Here is a 19457-nt window from a genome sequence, read left to right as displayed (position 1 = left end):
TACAGTCTCAGTATTGTCTTGTACATATACAGCTTTTAAAAAGTATTTAGCAACAGCTTTGGTTCTTAATCTGTTTTATTGATCATATATAATGTATTATATAACAAGAGGTACACTGAATGTAGCAATCACATGCAGGGAAACCCTTAGATATTTTGTAAGAAAAATGTTGAGTTCTCTGTAGCCACTCTATATGTATATGCATAAAGAACACATTTTACAACAAAAAATATATCTGTTTTATCTTGAAGGCTAGGAATGGACATGTACATGTACCCTATGACACCAATACAATATAATCAAAATAACAACACATTTAAATTTGTTAAAATGTTTGATAATTTACGAATGGGTATTCAATAAAGAGTATAATAAATACAGTTTAAAATGGTTAAACTAAAATGACTCATTTGGTCTTGTTTCGTACAGAAAAATGAAGAGAATGAAGGTACACATAGTGTCAACATAAATACAAACTATCCCCAAATAAGAAAATGGTTGATTACTCACCACTTAACCTCATAAAAATACATGTAGTTACAAGACAAATTTTAAGTATATGGATGAAACAAATGGAACACATCCAAGTTAACTGAAGACTCTGACTATGTCTGGATTTATCTTATCTTGCACTGTCAAAGAATCTTTTTTCCATATCCATGTTTAATGGAATATCATTACTATTAATATACATATTCATTATTGTAGTGCATACTTGTTATGTAAGTTAAAATAAATCATGTTCAAATAACAAAGGAAACACATCCTGTAGTGTGAACTTCATTATTTCTTTACTTTCTATGTTAAGAGAACCTTTCTTTCTGTTCTCTGCCTGAAAAAATAAATAATAAAGATATAGATTAAAAGCATCCCCATTTATCAAAGATCAGCAGTTAGCAATTTTTTTGGCAATCTTGGGCATTTATCAGTTTATATGCAATACAGGAATAAATGCTGTTAGCAGGAAATTACAAGAATTTCAAATGTATAAAAAAACATTTTTGCATAAAGTTTAGTTGTAGAGGATCTTTTAGGATTATGATATCGTAATTGGAATACATGATACTTATTTCATGGCAAGATTTAAAGTTAAACACAGTATTCACATATATAGAAGAAAACAAATACAACATACATATTATCGTTCTTCAATTTTGCAAGCAAATCCTTAATCGCCACCTCTCGAACACCATTTTGTCATGAGTATATACTGCAATTATATCATAATATAAAAGAAAATTCTATGAAAAATCTTTCTTTTGTTGATCACCTTCAAAAAATCAAAGTCTTAAAACCTATTGTGCAATTATTAAGAAGTTTTTTTTTACAACAAAAGTATGCTATATGGATGGCCTGTACGATATGATTAGGCAAAATATATTAAAACATACTTTGTGGTTTGCTTTACTGTCATGATATTATTTCAAAGTCTGAAGCAGTTAAATATTCCTAAAAATCCAATAAAGAAAAAAGTTCAATTTTAGGATCACAATACACATGATATCATATTGGAATATCATGATTAAAAAAGAAGGTGTTTTAAACATTTAACATGTTAACATTACCAGACTATAAGACTCAGGTACTCTTTCCTGCCTTCCCTCATCATTTTGCTCTCAACAATCTGCATAACCTGAAATTATATTTGAATAATGCAATACTTGATAACTTTGTCGTTATCAACTATGACTGTAAGTCTTGGTATAAAACCTTTCAGTTCCCACAGTCTTTGATATTCTTCAAGATATATTACAAAAAGAAAAGGAAAATCTTTACTGTGCATGATATCCGATCTGCTTTCATTGCCACAATTGATGAAAATATAATTTGGACAAATGGGAGCTATTCTCTCAATTAGAATCTGACATTGCATTTAGAATGTTATGCACCAGTCATTTATAACCACAAACACTTGACAAAGTAACATTATGAACCAAACATACATACAGTACTGTTAAGACCAAACTTTACATCCTTGTGCACTAGGAGTGAACTACTAGTGAACAATTTGTGCACTATTGATAAACTAATGTAGTCTGTAGTTTATTTGATAAGCCAGTATTGATTTTTCTGGTCCACTGAGATTGGCCTTACTATATTGATTTTTTATCACTGATAAGATCTTTTCCTCTACCAGTTCATTTCAAACCTTGTGACAAAATCTTTTAGTATTCACTGATGACTTTATGATGTAAAGCCATTGTACTAGGCTTATAAGACAAGGGGTTTCTATATTTATCAATTTTATTTTATTGCTGATAAAAAAAGAATATTACATTTCTTAAAATAAATACATTAAGTTTATTTGTAAGCCAATATTTTGAAACAGGAGTGTTATATAATATAATTATGTTACTATTATAACATCTGAACAATTATGACAAGGGGATACATGTACTATATTTTTCAATTTTATTTTATTGTTGATAAAAAAGAATATTACATTTCTTAAAATAAATACAATAAGTTTATTTGAAAGCCAATATTTTGAAACAGGTGTGTTATATAATATACTTGTGTCACTATTGTAACATCTGAACAATTATGACAATTTTTTGTAATTCAGATATTTGATTTAAGTCATTAAGTGATAACAAAATATTAATTCTGAATGCTTTGTATATACAGTTAACAGCACTATTTCTATCATAATATTTACAACACATAATACTGTTTTGCTCCCTTAACAGACGTAAGCTAGAACAGATGAAATGTCAAATTTCTTCCCAACAACTCATCACAAGTACACATTGTTTTTGTCCATAACACGCACACACTCAGCCCACACCTGATGATGTAAATCATTTTTTCGGGCCAGTAACTAAGGAAAAGGGGACCCGTCATTTACTGGTCATATTTGTCAATTTTTAATTCTAATGCAGATGAAATAAAAATAAAACATTTCTTAAGTAAATTATTTCTTAGCCAATATTTTAAATAAGAGTGTTATAAATATAATTGTGATACTATTGTAACATCCAAACAATTATGATTTTTTTGGTAATTCTAAATCCTACGTATAAAAGTGAACAGCACTATTATATATTCAAACTGTAAATACAAAATCATTGTATCATTTATGATAAAAAAAGTAAATGTGATTTAACAAAAGAAAAAAAATGCATGCGGTTGAAAAAAGATCTTGCCTTAATTAGAATAATTTAAAAATAGTAGCTCAAGCTATTTTTCAGAATTTTTTACGTAACTATATTCACGATTTATTTCATTAACTTTCCATAAATAAACATCTTTAAAGCCTAGTTTTAGCATTTGATAATGAATATATCTATTTATCTTTTTTGTAAAATAACATTCAAATATTCGTCTTTGATATTTCAAACGTCAAAGTAAAATCATGTATCTTTTACTGTTAGCATACTTGATCCCTAGTCCACCTAAATGGCCGTCAACGAATCTTTTACCGATTTTTTTAATATGGCAGACTCGTTACAGGGATACATAAGAAATGTCAAAAGAATAAAAAAAAGTATCCATGATCGCTCATTATTGTAGCTAACTTGATCCCAATCCTTTCGCACCACAGCGACACATCATGGTGACGGGGCACTTACAAAGTTGACTTAAGGCTGTTTATCAATGTCGACATATTGGAAGTCCAAGTTATAATCCTTAAAAGAGTTATACTAAAACGGGCGCTTAAAGTGCTATCTGGAAATAAAACTAGTTGAAATGGTCGCAGTCAACAGTTTCATGGTTTACTTTACGGAAATATTTAAGGCTGTATAGATTCCAATGGTCAGACTGTGAGCGTGTATAGAATATAACGTCGACCAAAATCTATAGCATCATTTTCGGCTCAGCTATCAAGCAAGTGAAAGGTATCTTTGCGTTTTATCTTTTAACTGTGTACTAGTTGAATTTTTTTTACTGGTATCGAGTCAGTGTATTGCAATTTTGCATTTTTGCATTATGATACATCTATTGATAGTCGACAAAAGCATTAGTTTAAAAAAGAAAAAAAAGTGGTGGGTGGGGCATTCTCTTTGTGAAAAGACAGGAAGGTTACAGTCCACTGTAGTCATTCTAAAATGTCGTCCAGGCTTTTTATTTAATGATGGTTAGCCTGGTAAAATGCCGTCCATGCTTTTTTTTATGATGGTTAGCCTGGTCTGGACAGCATTATCGAATGACTACAGTCCACTGCAAACAGGTACATAGAATTACCGGAATCTCCCTTAAATTACCAAAATCCACCAGAATCTACTGGAATCCACTGCGAAATAACTTTAAATTTAAAACTAAATATTGTTTTAGTTTATTTAAATGTTTGGAGGTGTTTTAATTACTTTACTACCCATTATATATCATTATAAGCGTATGTACGTACATATTATCTGAAAGGGAATGGGGATTCCGGTAGTTTTCATGTCAGTATACAACGACTATAATGAGTATAAGTCTGTATTTAAGGAATATGGAAAAAACTGGCCGTTAAAAATTATAAACATATATCTATACACTAAAAGTGACAAGGATTCCGGTAGTTTGTCAGATTGCCGATTTCGAACATATAACCAAACTACCAGAATCCCCTGTGAGATACTAATAATTATCATATCCTAACATATAACTTGTTCTTATTGTTTACGAGAAATAAATTTTCATTTATATCGGTGAATTTGTTTTCCCCATTCAACATGAATAACAGCATAAAGGATCAAGAAACCGATTCTGACATCCATCTATGTATTATCGGTACGTGTCACGTGTTAGCGGTCTTCTCTTCTAGCTACGGTAACATCATTCAGATTGAAAAAAGAAATATATAGATAGAACACGAAACTAATATACAACAAAATATCACTTTCAAAAACGTAATTGAAATGCTCCTATTTTATTCTATGTTAAATCTGAAAAAGAAAACAGTATTGAAATTTAGTTATTCTGTCTCACAGGGGATTCCGGTAGCTTGGTCAAATCATTATAATCAGCAATCCGACCTGCAAACTACCGGAATCCTTGTCACTTTCTGTATATGGAAATATGATTATAAAGGTATACCTCTTAGTACATTACATATATTAAAGCTTAAAAACACCCCCAAACAACATTTAAGTATAGTTTAATTATTATTTCTCAGGGGATTCCAGTAGCTTGGTCAAATCATAATCGGCAATCCGACCTGCAAACTACCGGAATCCTAATGTCACTTTCTGTATATGAAAATATGATTATAAAGGTATACCTCTTAGTACATTACATATATATTAAAGCATAAAAACACCCCAAACAACATTTAAGTATAGTTTAATTAGATTTTGGTAGATTCCGGTGGATTCCGGTAATTAGGGGATTCCGGTAATTCTATGGACCGCACTGCAAACTGCCAATACATTTAAATTTTCCTATGGAATAACTTGCCGTCTGACAAATAAAATGATTACTCAAATTATTGTATTTGAAAATATTAATTAACTCTTAGAATCAACATCATAATTGCAAATAACATGAGACTAATTCCCTGTTTTTAAATGATTTGCAGCCATTGTTATTATTAAAAAAAAATTAATCACTTAACTCATTAGAGATATATAAACCTAATCTACAGTTCTAGAGCTCATTCAACCTTTCTTTTCCACACTTTGCAACACTTTCTCAATTCAACAGAATTAAACATAAAGTTTGTGACAAAACTTGTAAACTATATGTGTCCATCTTAGCTATGTCTAATTTAACTTTCTACCATTTTATCATAAACTACAGCATTCAAACCCACTTTTTAAATACAGTAACACGGTTACAATCTTGTTATCAGTAATCATTTTTTTCATAAATGCATTGTTTATTTAGTTAATTTTAGGTTTATCACTCAAAATTTATGGTTGTTATTCATATGTTTGTATTGATTTTAAATAGTATCACTCAAAATAAGAATCTTGTTTATCTTAAAAATTCTGTTTAAGAAAATTGTGAGTGCAAGTACATGTACCTTTAAGTCCATATCTCACAAACCGCACCATGTCTTTGATTATAACTTAGAACAAAGCTTCTCTGCAGCCAACAGACGGAATATATATTATGCAAGTTGGGAAACTCTTTCATGATTTTGTACATAACATAACATATCTTTATACAACATTAAACGCCATATGCACATTTATAGCCATATAATTCAGTACAAAATGGAACAGTGAAGACCCAAATTATTTACAGAGAGGTCAAAAATTCAAGAAAATAGATGTCATGTAACAAAAAAGACATGGTAACAATTTACATATTCCAATACGTTAAGATTAACATTCAGATAACTGATGAATTTATTGAAGTATTATTGCTATATATTGATTTTGTTCTTCGGCAAGATGCGTAATAGATAAATTTCGCTGAGTTGTTGATGTAGTGGACAGATGTTGTGGACAAAAGATTGTCAAATTTATCAAGATTCGGCCGTGAGTTGTTATAAGGTTTGAGATATTGCTGTCGGAGGTCTTTGTACATGTATTTAGGACATAATAGTATAATGTGATATTCACTTTCTACGACATTCATGTTACAGTGTAAGCATTTATTACGTTTAGATTTTGCTATATATATATATATATATATATATATATATATATATATATATATATATATATATATATATATATATATATATAGAGTTTTTCTACCGGTATATTTTATTTTCATCAACACAATTTAGATATTTTTCAAACTGAAGGTCATGCTTAAACCTTGCGTTTTATGGTAGTCTACTCTACTCTTCTTTTATTCCAACTGACCTTTTTCAACATGAACTTGTTACAACATCTCCCCTGGAACTGCTTAATGTCAAGTCACATCATCTCTGGAACTAGGTCAGAACATTACACTCACAGGTTAGACCTACATTCCTTGCTCACCCGAGGGATAAACTCAATTATGGTAGGTTTCCTCCAGTGGTATGACTGTTTCCCTTGGTGAAACCCTTCTCCTTGCTCGTTTACCGCGGAGAATAATGACCGGACAAATCGGAAATCGTCCCATTTTATGGGTGGTTACATTAAAGCCCTGCGGTCCGACACTAGGTCAAGTCAAGGTTGATGGGTTAAAATAAATAGCTGAGTTGTTATTTCGTACTATCTTTCTTGCTTTTATGCCAAATTTATGTTATGTTTAATGCATCTAAAACAAAAAATATGTGGTTTAAACCAGATATCCTGACTTTTAAGTTAACTATATGAATGTGTCTTTTGCACAATATCTACCCTGGCAGTCTACATATAATAGAGTTACAGTTGATCTAGAAATAAAAAGCTGCTGGCAAACATGTTACAGTCACAATTTGCATGATTATGACATTACTTGTTACATACAAAATGTACACTCGAAGGGTAGCATAATAGTGATCACACTGTTTGTTCATCTTTATGCCAGTCTGTGACAACCTTGTCTTAGCAATCTCTATGTTACATTACAGGATTGTATTTCATTTTAACTTCAAAAACTTGTGGAACATCATAGGTAGGTGTTTCATGTATAACATTTGGTCTGTAACTACTAATAATTTTAAAGGTCAAGGTCACACCTAGAGGTTAATGCTATACAAGGTGGAATTCATAAAAATAATTTGTTCCGATCAATTTTCTACATTTGTAGAGCACCATGCAAAGGTGACTTGTGTATAAAATTTGTGCTCTTATCTCAAGATCAAGGTCACATTATTTGGAGTTCAGTGGTACAGATTTCATAACAATAAGTGGTGCTCTTGAGCCATAACATTTAGCCCATTAATGGGAATTCAATTCTAATTAATTATAATTCTACACATTTATAGAGCACCAGGGGTAGGTGTGTCACAATTCAAAGGTTGTGCTCTTATCTTAAAGGTCAAGGTCACGCTTAGAGGTCAATTCTGTTATGAATTCATATGAATAGAGAATTCATATTACCAGTAATATTTGTGACCTAGCTGTTTTAATCTATTCATATTTCCTTCATATTATACAAATGGCTACTAATCAAGGTGGTATTTGAAATGTGTCTGTGACAGCTCTTGTTTGGAAATCATGACACTTAATGCTGTGCAGATCATCAAACAATATGGAAATTACTCTGGACTAAAATGGAACAAAACTAAAACTGAGGCAATGTGGACAGGACGCTATAATACCTAATACGGAATGGTAGGAATTATACTGTGGCCTAAAAAACTAAAACATTCAGGATACTCTTTGGAAACGATTCAAATGGATCATTGGAATATCAAACACTGAAGCAAAGTTATCATTTTAATTAAACACAAATTGACAATATAATTTATTATATATAATATAATTGGCAGTGTTCAAATAAAAATGTTACTTATACCCGAATTCACCTGAACACTCGTTTCCTATTTTGGTTGTCCCTAAAGAAATTGTATCAGATACATGTTTTAATTCGACAATATTTAAATTATAAGATAGTAAAAGAAAAGATTAAATGAACAAAACTAATCAAAGACAGAATAAATATGAAAGATGTTGAATCTTACATCATTGCTATTTAAAAGCTGCACTGTCACAGTTTGACGTTTTCAATTTCCCATAGAAAAATCTTTTTTTAATGGTAAATTGTGATTTACAACATTATCTCCATATTTTTTCTCCCATATTGACATAAGTCGAGTTTGGAAATATTACCGATTTCACATGCGGGGTGCTCCTCCCTCTAAACCCGCTAGTGATAAGTGTCCTTGAAGAGTAAAATGCTCTTCAAAACTGCTTAAATCTTCTATGCGGGGACATTAATGTTGATTATTTTATAACCGCAAATACATTTAAGTCATAAATGATATGCATTGTCATCAACATTGTTCCCATTTTATAGTTCAAAATTGATTAGTGGTATCCTGGCGTACAAGTTAATAGAATACATGAAATTCGATACCTTGCCATTCTTAACCTTCACAGACAGATCTGTACTTGTTTTATTCAACCTGTTATAATAATGATTTACCATGTACACGTGTAAGTTAAAATTGAATGTCATGAGAGCAAAATGTGTATGATTTAAATGAAACTTGGATTACATATTAGGGAATCAGTTAATGAATTATATTCATGAAATCATCAGTAGTAAGTATAAAAGGGATTTACTCACAAATTTTATGTTGGCAACAATTTGGTTAAACTTTTTATGTACACTAAACAGCATCTGGTAGGTATAGAAACTTAATTGAATAGATTTTTATAAATCCAAGACTTAAATAACTCAATTCAATACTAGTGTTTTGTACATGTAAGCTTTTTAGCAAACACTAGAGCTCTTAATTTGAACTTTTGATGATGTTTTATGATTGTAACATATATTATGTTCACATAAGCATAGCTATAGATTTATGTATAAATTTTAACTTCAAGTGTATTGTACGCCCAATACCACACAAAGGCTACATACATGTAAAGTGCAGCTGTTTGCAAAAGCTACACTTTTTGGCCAATACTGTGCAAAGCTTCGCAAAAGCTGTATTTTTTTTTAAAGGCTATGCTTTTTAATTGAACAATTTAAAAGCTTCACAAAAGCTTATGTTTTTTAACCCAAACAACGACAAAGCTTCACAAAAGCTGTGCTTTTTTGAAAACCTATGCTTTTTAATTGAACAATTTAAAAGAAGCTTTTAGCACAGCTTTAGCACAGCTTTAATGACGCTTTAGGGAAGCTTTTTTGGCCTTAGCTATGTAATATTGTTAAGTGTAGTGAACACATGGTTAGTGTAAAAATAGTGTAACAGAGATTGTTCAAGTCTACTGGCACATTTAAGAGCAATTATGCATGTATTTTACCAACAATATGCTTGAAACACAACACTTTTTGCCCTTTTTTGTAAAACACAACACTCATCAAGGAAAATCAATGTAGGCTACAAAGGGACAAGACACCAGATGGTCCCTGAATCGGCAAATACATTATTCCCACAAGACAAGCCTAGATTTGTCAATACGAGCTGTTATGTCAGGCTGATAATACATCATTTTACATGATAAAAAGATTATTTTGTCGTTGTCTCAGTTAAATTCACTCGTTTAACATTAGCACATAATTGTTTCCCAGTTCATAGCGTGTATATTTAACATGTTAAAAGTACAGTCAGATACATATGCCATTGCTATTTTTAAATTGACTGGGATGTACGTGGTACCTGTAGGTGTTTTCTTAATGAAGATGCATTTTTTCACTAACATGTATATTTCCCCTTTTTCAGACACGAGCCGTTAGAATGCGTGTGTCAACATTTGGGTACCTGCTGGGTACATCAGTGCTGTGTGGCCTCATGTACATGCTGTATAAAAACCAGACTCGGCAAATCACAGCGTCCGATGTCTACATGCAGGCTCCGCCTACCGGGTCACATGATCAACATATGGTTGCGGCGTTTGAGCAGAAACGACAGTTTGCTGTACATGAGCAGGAGTTCCAGCCAATGGTTATACCTTTCTCCCGGAACGAGTCATTTGATTATAAATCAGCCATGCAGAAACTGAATGATGCGAAAGTAAATGCAGATGATCCAAGGCTTATCAAACTGATCCGGGATTACTACATTGATCCACCATCGACGGAGAAATATAACCTGGATATTCCAAACAGGCTTGAATACTCAAATGGCCAGACGCCCTTTGTGGATAGTAGGCTTAACTATATGGTAAGGTTCTTATCTGATGTCTGTCTAAAAAATGAGAACTAGTCCCCTAATTAAAAGATAATTAATTCTCCCACCTCAGATAAGTAGATCTAAAAATTTAACCATGCTAGAAATTCTTATTTTGGCCATGGGCAAAGATAAAACAAGTACCCGTATGGAACTCCTTTTTAATGGTCATCATATTGTAATTACCTCCCTTGTTGAAGACTGTTGTCTGTAGCATCATAGAAACCCTGTCTTGTGGCAATATTTAGAATGCTAATTAATTATTTCTCTCTTCAAATGTCACGTTAAAATTTTTTTCACGCACCTTTCAAGAAATAATGCTTCACTCTTCTTAAAACTATTTAAAGACCGATTTGAATATTAACATAATCTGAATCACTGCGTGCATATTCATGACAACCACGAATTATCACATATCCATACGCATTTATTTTCAATGCGCACAAAAGAGTTCCTGCAAAAAATACATTTTTACTTAATTTTGTTTAACTGAGGTGGGAGAAAAAGCATCTACCATAGCCGCTCGTGTAAGATAGGTTCATCCCAACCCTCTTGCAGGGTGTTTTGTGGAAACTCAGTAAACCTCGTTTCCGCAAAACACCCACGCTCGAGTCGGGATGAACCTATCTTACACTCTCTGCCATGGAAGATACTTATAGTCTTATCACAAAGACTATTGGTGAACCAGTTTGATTCAGGGTCTCCTTAAAGGAAATTTGGAAGTATATTACTCCTTAGAAATGGGCTAAAACTTGATTCCTTGGAAGTACAAACACTTCCATAATTTTGAAGAAAACTTCCAAAGTTGAAAGGTTTAAAGTTCAAAATATCAAAACCTCGTGTCAATATTACTTTTATGGTCACAATTTCAATCGGTCTTCAAGTAAAATTAATTATAATAATATGAATCTGTGATTTTGGCAAGTTATGAATCTGTGATTTTGGCAAGTTTTGAATCTGTGATTTTGGCAAGTTATGAATCTGTGATTTTGGCAAGTTTTGAATCTGTGATTTTGGCAAGTTATGAATCTGTGATTTTGGCAAGTTATAGTTGCAAATTATTTGATATTAAACATACAAGTTGAAAAATAGTGGAAAGAAATATTGTATTCAGGAGACTTACAATTGTAAACTCCCACATTTCAGTGAAAAACTTCCAATATTGATGGACAGGAAGTTCATACTTCCAGTTTCAAATTTTTAATGGAAGCCCTGTAATTATATTAAAATACTTGCACCTTAATAAAAAACACCTTTTGCAAACTTGCACCTTTGCTATAGCATTGGTTACAAGATTTTATATATTATTATCTATATATCATTTAGACTACTGTTTAAAGTATAACATGGATTAAAAAGTTAGAAATTTCAATTTTTTTATTTTTTTATTTTTAGTCGTGTTCAGTAATCATTATTAATAACATGATAAAGAAAGTGTTATAAAAATGCTTAACAGCTATTTGATTTTCCAACATTGAAATAGAAATTATAAATCTGACTCATTCTGACCTTTAAACAGTACTATGCGTTGATCTTTAAATCATTTCTTTTGTTCATCAGGAGGGTGGATTCTACATTGAGTGTGGTGCGCTGAACGGAGAGAAAGGTTCAAACACGCTTTTCTTCGAGAAGGTTCGGAAGTGGAACGGCTTATTGGTGGAGGCTGACCCTTCCAACTACGCCCTTCTCAAGGCGAAGCACCGGAAGGCATTCACCATGAATGCCTGTCTTAACACAGAACCCCACCCTTCTGTGGTAGGGCTTTATGTTTATGGTTAATGGTTAATAAATCATGTGAGAGTTTCTTAATAAAAAGACTTTCCAGTTAGGCAGTAGCACAGCGCAACCTTCGTTTTCATTATGTAACAATCAAATAATAAAAAATGCTCTTTTGTTTAAAGCTGCCCTCTCACAGATTTACCGTTTTTACAACTTTTTTTATTTTTTGTCTTGGAATGAGCAAAAATTTTGCGTAAATATCAGCAAACCAGTGATAAAAGACTGCTGACAAAAGATCAAATTGGAAATTTTCATATTTCCATTTGAAAATTAAAGTTTTATGGCTTAAAGCGTTACTAGCAGTTTTAGAAAAATGCATAAAACATCAATTTTTGAACTTAAATTTAAAAATCTGCAATCTAATTTTTTGTCAGCAGTATTATATGACTGGTTCACATGCATTTGCGCATAAATTGGCTCGTTCCAAGACAAAATTTTTTGGTCAAATGGTCAATCTGTGAGTATGCTGCTTTAAAATAGAAAACGTTAACCAATAGGAAAAGACTGGGAAAGTTTAAGTCCGACCACAGAAAGTTAAAGCGCCCAGTTTTTAGCATTTTTTAACTCGATGAACTAAATCAAAAAGAGCATTCTTCTAGGCAACAAAATTCTATACACAGATACATACAATTACTGTTGAAAAGGATTTATTTGCAAACCGCTCTATGGAAAACAGCTTAAGCAATGCACCACCATTCTACACTAATCTTAACAAGACAATAATGTGCATGTACACGTATGAATCTAAAATCTGTACAGTCATGATGGTTCTAAACACAAGAAATATTTGCCAATTTCAAAAAAGTCACTTAAATGAAAAAAGGCTTTTTGTCAAAAATTAAATAAGAACATTTATTAAAATTAATCATCTAAAATGCCTACCACAACATTGCACATTGTTTAAAGGATAGCGGACCTCTGGCTTTAATATGTGTATCATATGCAAACAATACTTAAAATAACATTAACAAAGGTATGCATGACGTACTTTATGTTTAAACTGTAAAATAATTTTGAGCTACAAATTCTGTTTGTATTGACCATAACTGTAATGTTTTTCAGATGACTTTCAACAAGGCCTTCAATCGAGGCCGCATAGTGCACGGGAAGGAAAGCCAAGACTGGATAAAGAAACAGAACATCAAGAAGGATGAAGTCTCCATACAGTGTTTCCCGTTGTATTCCATACTTCTCGCGCTCAATCAGCTCACTGTTGATTTCTTCAGTCTTGACGTCGAGGGTGACGAATTGCGGGTTCTTCAGACCATTCCGTATGATAAAGTTGACATTAAAATGATGACAGTAGAGTATATTCATGAGACCGGAAAAGGGACAGATTTGAAGTCTTTCGTTGAGAGTAAAGGCTACGAGTCCATGCTGCAAGTGATGAGGTGGGATGGAGGTGTGAATGATATTATATTTCGAAAAAAAGGTCTCAATCATTGAAGGCAATACTTGCCTGTTAAGATGTCTTACTCATTAGGAAATCCCACTAGGAAATCCCACTCATTAGAAATCTCATATTAAAATACTCACTGCTCTTGTGAGGTAGAGTTTTATAATTTATTTTGCTTAATTAATTCTAGTTTTCTGATACTTTTTTTTCATCCATATTTTAATGAAATTCTTGGCCATAGTGTTTTTAAGAGTATGCAAAAAAAATTATAACATCGTTGGGTTGCACATTTTAGCTTGCCTATTGATCAAAGGAAAGACGTTAAGGTATTGTAATTACCATGGTCATGCAAACCTTTTATCATTCAAAATACGTTCAAATCTGAGCATTGGAATTTGCTTCATAGCGCTCCTGTTTCATACAAAATCATACAAACATTTAAAGATATTCAACAGTTTTGTTTTATACCTATGCCAGCATTTGGCAGTTTTTATTGCCTTCTTAAAGGTGATCTTTTCTTTGCAATCATATTATTGTAATTAAATTACAACAGTCATTATACTCTTGAATTCCACATTGCAAAGTGTTCATACCTGGTCTTAATCTCATGGTTATTTTCTCACTATCCGTATCATACACATTGTTCACAGAACATGTTCTATTGTGATGTACAGGGCTTCTGTTAAAGGAAGTTTGAAAGTATATTTCTCTTTAAAAATAGGTTTAAACTTCTGAAATTGATTCATTGGAAGTACAATTTTTTTATGATTTTGAATAAAACTTTGAAAGTTGAAAGCTTCGAAGTTCAAAATATTGAAACCTGGTGTGAATATTACTTTTATGGTAACAATTTCAATCGGTCTTCAAGTGAAATTAATTGTTATAATATAAATCTGTGAATTTGGCAAGTTAAAATTGTAAATTATTTGATTTTTTATGTTCTAGTTGAAAAATAGAGTGACTTGAACTTCCCCATTTCAGTGAAAAATGTCCAATATTGATGGACAGGAAGTGCATACTTCCAGTTTCAAATTCTTAATGGAAGCCCTGGTGATGTATTTAAGGTTCATGAATATAATATGAATTTTTTTGTTATCCACACGTTTTACTATTGGTTGTTGTGTTCTAAGAGTCTACACGTGATAAAAATGTCTTGGAATAGCTGGTATGGACACAAACGTAGATTTTAAAGAAATATGCCAAGGCAATAAACACAATATTTATTAACATTATATTATATATACATGTATGGCATTATATTTAATGTGTTTTGTTTCATATTTGTCCTTTTGTTTGCCTTTGTTGGCCATTAAATTGTTCTCATTAAGCCAAAAAACAAGATTATATAATTTTTAACAGATACATTGTATGTTTATATGGCTACAGTATTAAGATTTATTTCCATTATTGACACCTACGTTCTACTGTACATTTTAAAGCATTTGGCCGATTGTTCAGAACTTTGTTTAAGTTAACGACGTGATTAACGACATTGTCAAAAGGTCATATATATATCAAATTGGACAATTTTCAGGATTTATTCTCTTCAATACTTTCTATTCTTGCGCCTGTTTATATGTGACAAGGAGTACATGTATTTTGATTGAACAAAAACACCTGAGTGTCTATCTGTACAAACTACAATTTATGTATAAATTATTACAGCATTATTTTATGTATTGTACTTGGAGATTTTATTAAAATGTTTAGAGGGTTTTTTGTAAATAAATACGTGGTTTGTATACATGTAACTGAAATAACTATCAAAACTATTTGTCATGCAAGAGCACTTTATGATTGCATTTATGTCAACTGGATGTAATAATAATGAATATGGATTAAAATGTGTCTATTTTTGGCAACAAAAAGTGTTATCTGAACACGGGGCAGTTTCATATCCAGTTCATAGAAATCTCTAATTGTCAAAAGATTTCTATCTTTAAATTTCAGTGTGTTTTTTCTCTTAAGGGAATGGTGGCGGAGCCTTTTGACAGGGGAAAAATAGGGTCATGTTGATAAAAGGGGAAAAATACTCACATGATTAATAAAATGTTAAGCTTGTTTTCAAACCTGTTGACAAACTTATGAATAACACTATATTGTTACCTTTGCTTTCTTTTCTGCAAAAAAGAAAAAAAAGTTTGTAACCTAGCTCGAGGAAAAAATATACTTTTCCAGAAGGGGAATGGGGCCTAATTTCAGTCCCAACTAGCGCCAAAAAACACTGACTTTTGAAACTTAAGATGAATTATTTTTTGTTTTATTGTTATCTTTTGTATAACATTTGTAAATGTGAACAATTTAAGGCATGAGTTTAGTCTAACTAATCAGTCTTAATACAATGTAGACTGTATTTCCAAAAATAATTATTCGCAGTGATTGTAATTTTTTGGTAAAAAACTTCTATTGAATAACAAAAAAATGTCTTGAAAGTTTTGTATTGTATATTCATTATTGTGTTGATTATAATCAGTATTCAATTTAGTACATGAAATCTTTTGGTGCTAAGATGATATCCTTGGAATTCTATATTGTAATTTTGCCATTATTCATTTTTTTCACATTTTGTTAGGTTTAAAATTGACAACAAAATTTAATAATCGACAAATGTTAAGGTCATTAAATGATTCCAGTATTTCACTGGCTGTTAAATTTTGGACATGACAGATTTACGAAAAATTGTGAATATTAAACCCTGAAGAAATTCAAGCAATTTACAGTGTGATATATTTGTAATTATCTGAATGCACAGTTAATTAAATTTCATTTATTACATACCTGTTCACTTTCTTTTTAAAAGAATTGTATGATTTAAATATAAGATATGGAAACAGGAATAATAATTGTTTTCAACACTGTGTTTTCTGATTCCGTATCACACAGTAGCCGAGTTCACATGTGCCAATCAACTTTGTCAATACTACGTAAAAGAAATAAGCCACTTTTTAAAACATGAACATAATATTGCCTATCTATTTTACTTATAACATATCTGATTGTGCTTTTTTAACTTATCTCTATCTAAGCAGTTTTGTATTTTTATATATTATTATTGTTCTTTCCAGTTTGTTTTTTCCTTTTCAATTTGTCACTTGATATTGATAAATTTCTTTCCGATATGAATGATGATTTTGTCAAGCTTTATATCTCGAGATTATAATTTATGTTTACAATCAATTTCTTAATATTTACAATTCTTATAGTTTGAGTTATGATCTTGGGTCAGTTTCAATAAAGATTTAATTAGATCTAAGTTGTGAATTTAAATTGTCTTAGTGTCATAGTGTCGTTATTTTGCTCTATATCCGGCAAATTGAGCTTTAACCAGTATTAGAAATAAACACAAGGTTGGGAAAATAACAAAAATAAACATGCTAGAATTTGTGCCATTCATACAGACTAAGATTGTTAAATGGAACAGGGCCCCCTGCATTGTTATTTCCAAGTTTCAGATATTCATTTTGTGATTGTATTGATTATATAATTTATAAATAAATTGTGTTCAAATATCATCTGTTAATTAAAAGACCGTAATATTTGTATCAGTAATTAAACTCCAAAATGGAATCTCTTTTGTTTCAATATGTATTTCTTTTTCACATGCTCATGCTGTCATGTTATATCAACTGAGTTGTTTGAAAATAAACTTGTAAACTTGTAATATTTAAAGATGTTTATGTCTGTTTAAATTCAGGTTCAGTTCTACGCTCAGAAAAATTTCATGTACATATTTAGTTTTTATCTGTTGATGTTGTTAATATGGAAGTAAAGTGCTTGTTTCTTTTAGTGTTTGTTTTCTTCTTTTGTTGAACATTTGAAGAAACTGGATCCAGGTGTGTTGAATCAGTGAACAACTGCCTGTGCTTTCCAGTACTATCGTTAATATCCAGCTCTTTTTGTCGAGCCCGCTTTTGATGTGTCCGCTCGTCCGTCCAGACTGAACCTTGTTCTCCAACTCTATTTGATTCTGCGTTGCATTGCATAAAAGAGCGGCAAGAGCCACATGGCAAAGGCTCGTTCAACGGGCTTGACATGTCGCCGTTGTCTGGCCGGAATGACTCAGGAATGTGATTTGTCCTCGGATTCGTGAAATTCCGGCGGATTTAATGGCCCCAGGACCCCCGAAGTACATGATTTTTTTTTAGCTGATTTAAAAAGTAACTAGAGTGCTTTTGGTTGTTAGAGTTGATATTCCAGTTTGGTCAGAAGCACCCTCAAAAGAGCTTAAAAGCCAGTTTTTTCTTCTACGGCAGAGTGGTGTCAGCCCTCCAGCTGCCAGGTCAATCACATCCCTGCAAGTTATGTGTGTCCAAATGAAACATGGACCATGTTCGATTAGGAGCCTAAATGCAGGTCACTGAACTCTCTTTATTGTTAAACCTTCTGAAGCAATATTTTGGCGGAGAATATTATTGCCATCGTGATGTTTGTCGTAACATACAAATTGAATGTTGGTTATCTTTAGGCAAAAACTATGCGATGTTAATTGTTAGAACAGCCTTGAAACGTTATCAAGACTTTGAATTTTCTACCCTATCTTATGCACCAGTCAATTGTAACCACCACGCCTCCCCCCCCCCCCCCCTCAGGTCCGGGGGGATAGCCGGGGAAATGGGCCGTGTTTTTACCTTTCAGGTTGCCCCGCAGTGCCGCGTGAATGCGGTGGTCTTGTATTCGCTTTAAATATAGCGGGGAATAGTCCTTCCCTAGGGTCCCTGGGGTGCGGGGACATTTGGCGGGGATTTTACCATCTGTTCGTCACCGCAGGACGGGGATTTTAGCCGGGGTTGACTGGACCGAAAGTCAAAGTCCCCGTTATTCCCTGGACCTGGGGGCCGTGGTTACAATTGACTGGTGCATTACCAAACATGATAAAAATGTAATGGCAGGTCTCCGGCATGGCCACAAATATAGCAAAAAAAAGAGGATATTCTGGTAGCCACATGCCACATTTACTACTAATCTTTATAATTGAAATATTAAAAGAACACGATCCCCCTTCTTGAAATCTAGGTCAAGGTGATATATAGGTCAAGTAAGGTCATGTAAGACACGAGACTGATAGTACTTTGTACTGGACCTGACATCATATTTTGAACATATTTGTTTTATTTTTAAAAGATTATCATGCTTACAAAACTTGGGGAGAGATAGAAATGTTGGTCTATAATGTTAGCATGGTTTTCGTACTATTCGCTTACTGCCTTACATGGCCCATATCTCGACTTCACCTAGACTTGACAAAGCACGATGTCTAAATATGCCATGGGTGCGAGCCGAACCCAGCATCTCTACAATGATCCTGTGAAATGGAACAAGCACCGAGATTTCAAATCCCTACCGTGCAATTCTTTAATGATACAAGAAGCCGAAAACAGACACTGAAGTATTGTGCTCTCGCTTGATCGTACAATACTGTACTCCGAAGACAAAACATAACTTTGCTCTTGTTTGAGGACAGGACCCTACTGTGTTCTCGTTTGCTGATACAAGCTCTAGAACCGAAGACAGAACCCTAATGTGCTCTAGAACCGAAGACAAATCCCTAATGTGCTCTGGAACCGAAGACAAATCTCTTATGTGCTCTAGAACCTAAGCCAGACCCCTAATGTGCCCTAGAAACGAAGACAGGTCTCTAATGTGCTCTAG

The 19457-nt window shown here is 32.5% G+C and overlaps 1 protein-coding gene across 2 annotated transcripts; it reads left to right on the top strand.

Annotated features, from left to right (window-relative positions):
- Nucleotides 1–3785: 3785 nt before the first annotated feature.
- Nucleotides 3786–17594, top strand: LOC128234562 (uncharacterized). Of its 2 annotated transcripts, none has more exons than XM_052948856.1 (4): nt 3786–3839; nt 10187–10627; nt 12194–12388; nt 13475–17594. In XM_052948856.1, exons 2-4 carry the CDS (start codon nt 10202–10204, stop codon nt 13856–13858), a joined length of 1005 nt encoding a protein of 334 aa, XP_052804816.1. In that variant the 5' UTR covers nt 3786–3839; nt 10187–10201; the 3' UTR covers nt 13859–17594. The 2 variants fall into 2 exon arrangements, with proteins under 2 accessions (XP_052804816.1, XP_052804807.1); XM_052948847.1 differs by lacking the exon at nt 3786–3839 and adding an exon at nt 8940–9059.
- The last annotated feature ends 1863 nt before the right edge of the window (nt 17595–19457 follow it).

This window comes from Mya arenaria, chromosome 1, assembly GCF_026914265.1.
Source record: "Mya arenaria isolate MELC-2E11 chromosome 1, ASM2691426v1".
In the NCBI taxonomy this organism is placed as follows: domain Eukaryota; kingdom Metazoa; phylum Mollusca; class Bivalvia; order Myida; family Myidae; genus Mya; species Mya arenaria.
Note: the sequence above shows the minus strand (reverse complement) of the source record. Positions and strands in the feature narration are given on the sequence as shown.

Bases quoted from the DNA above. Each gene is read 5' to 3' on its own strand.
- LOC128234562 (XM_052948847.1), top strand. The intron at 10,628-12,193 runs GTAAGGTTCTTA...TTTGTTCATCAG, and splicing joins ATAGTAGGCTTAACTATATG to GAGGGTGGATTCTACATTGA. The intron at 12,389-13,474 runs GTAGGGCTTTAT...AATGTTTTTCAG, and splicing joins CAGAACCCCACCCTTCTGTG to ATGACTTTCAACAAGGCCTT.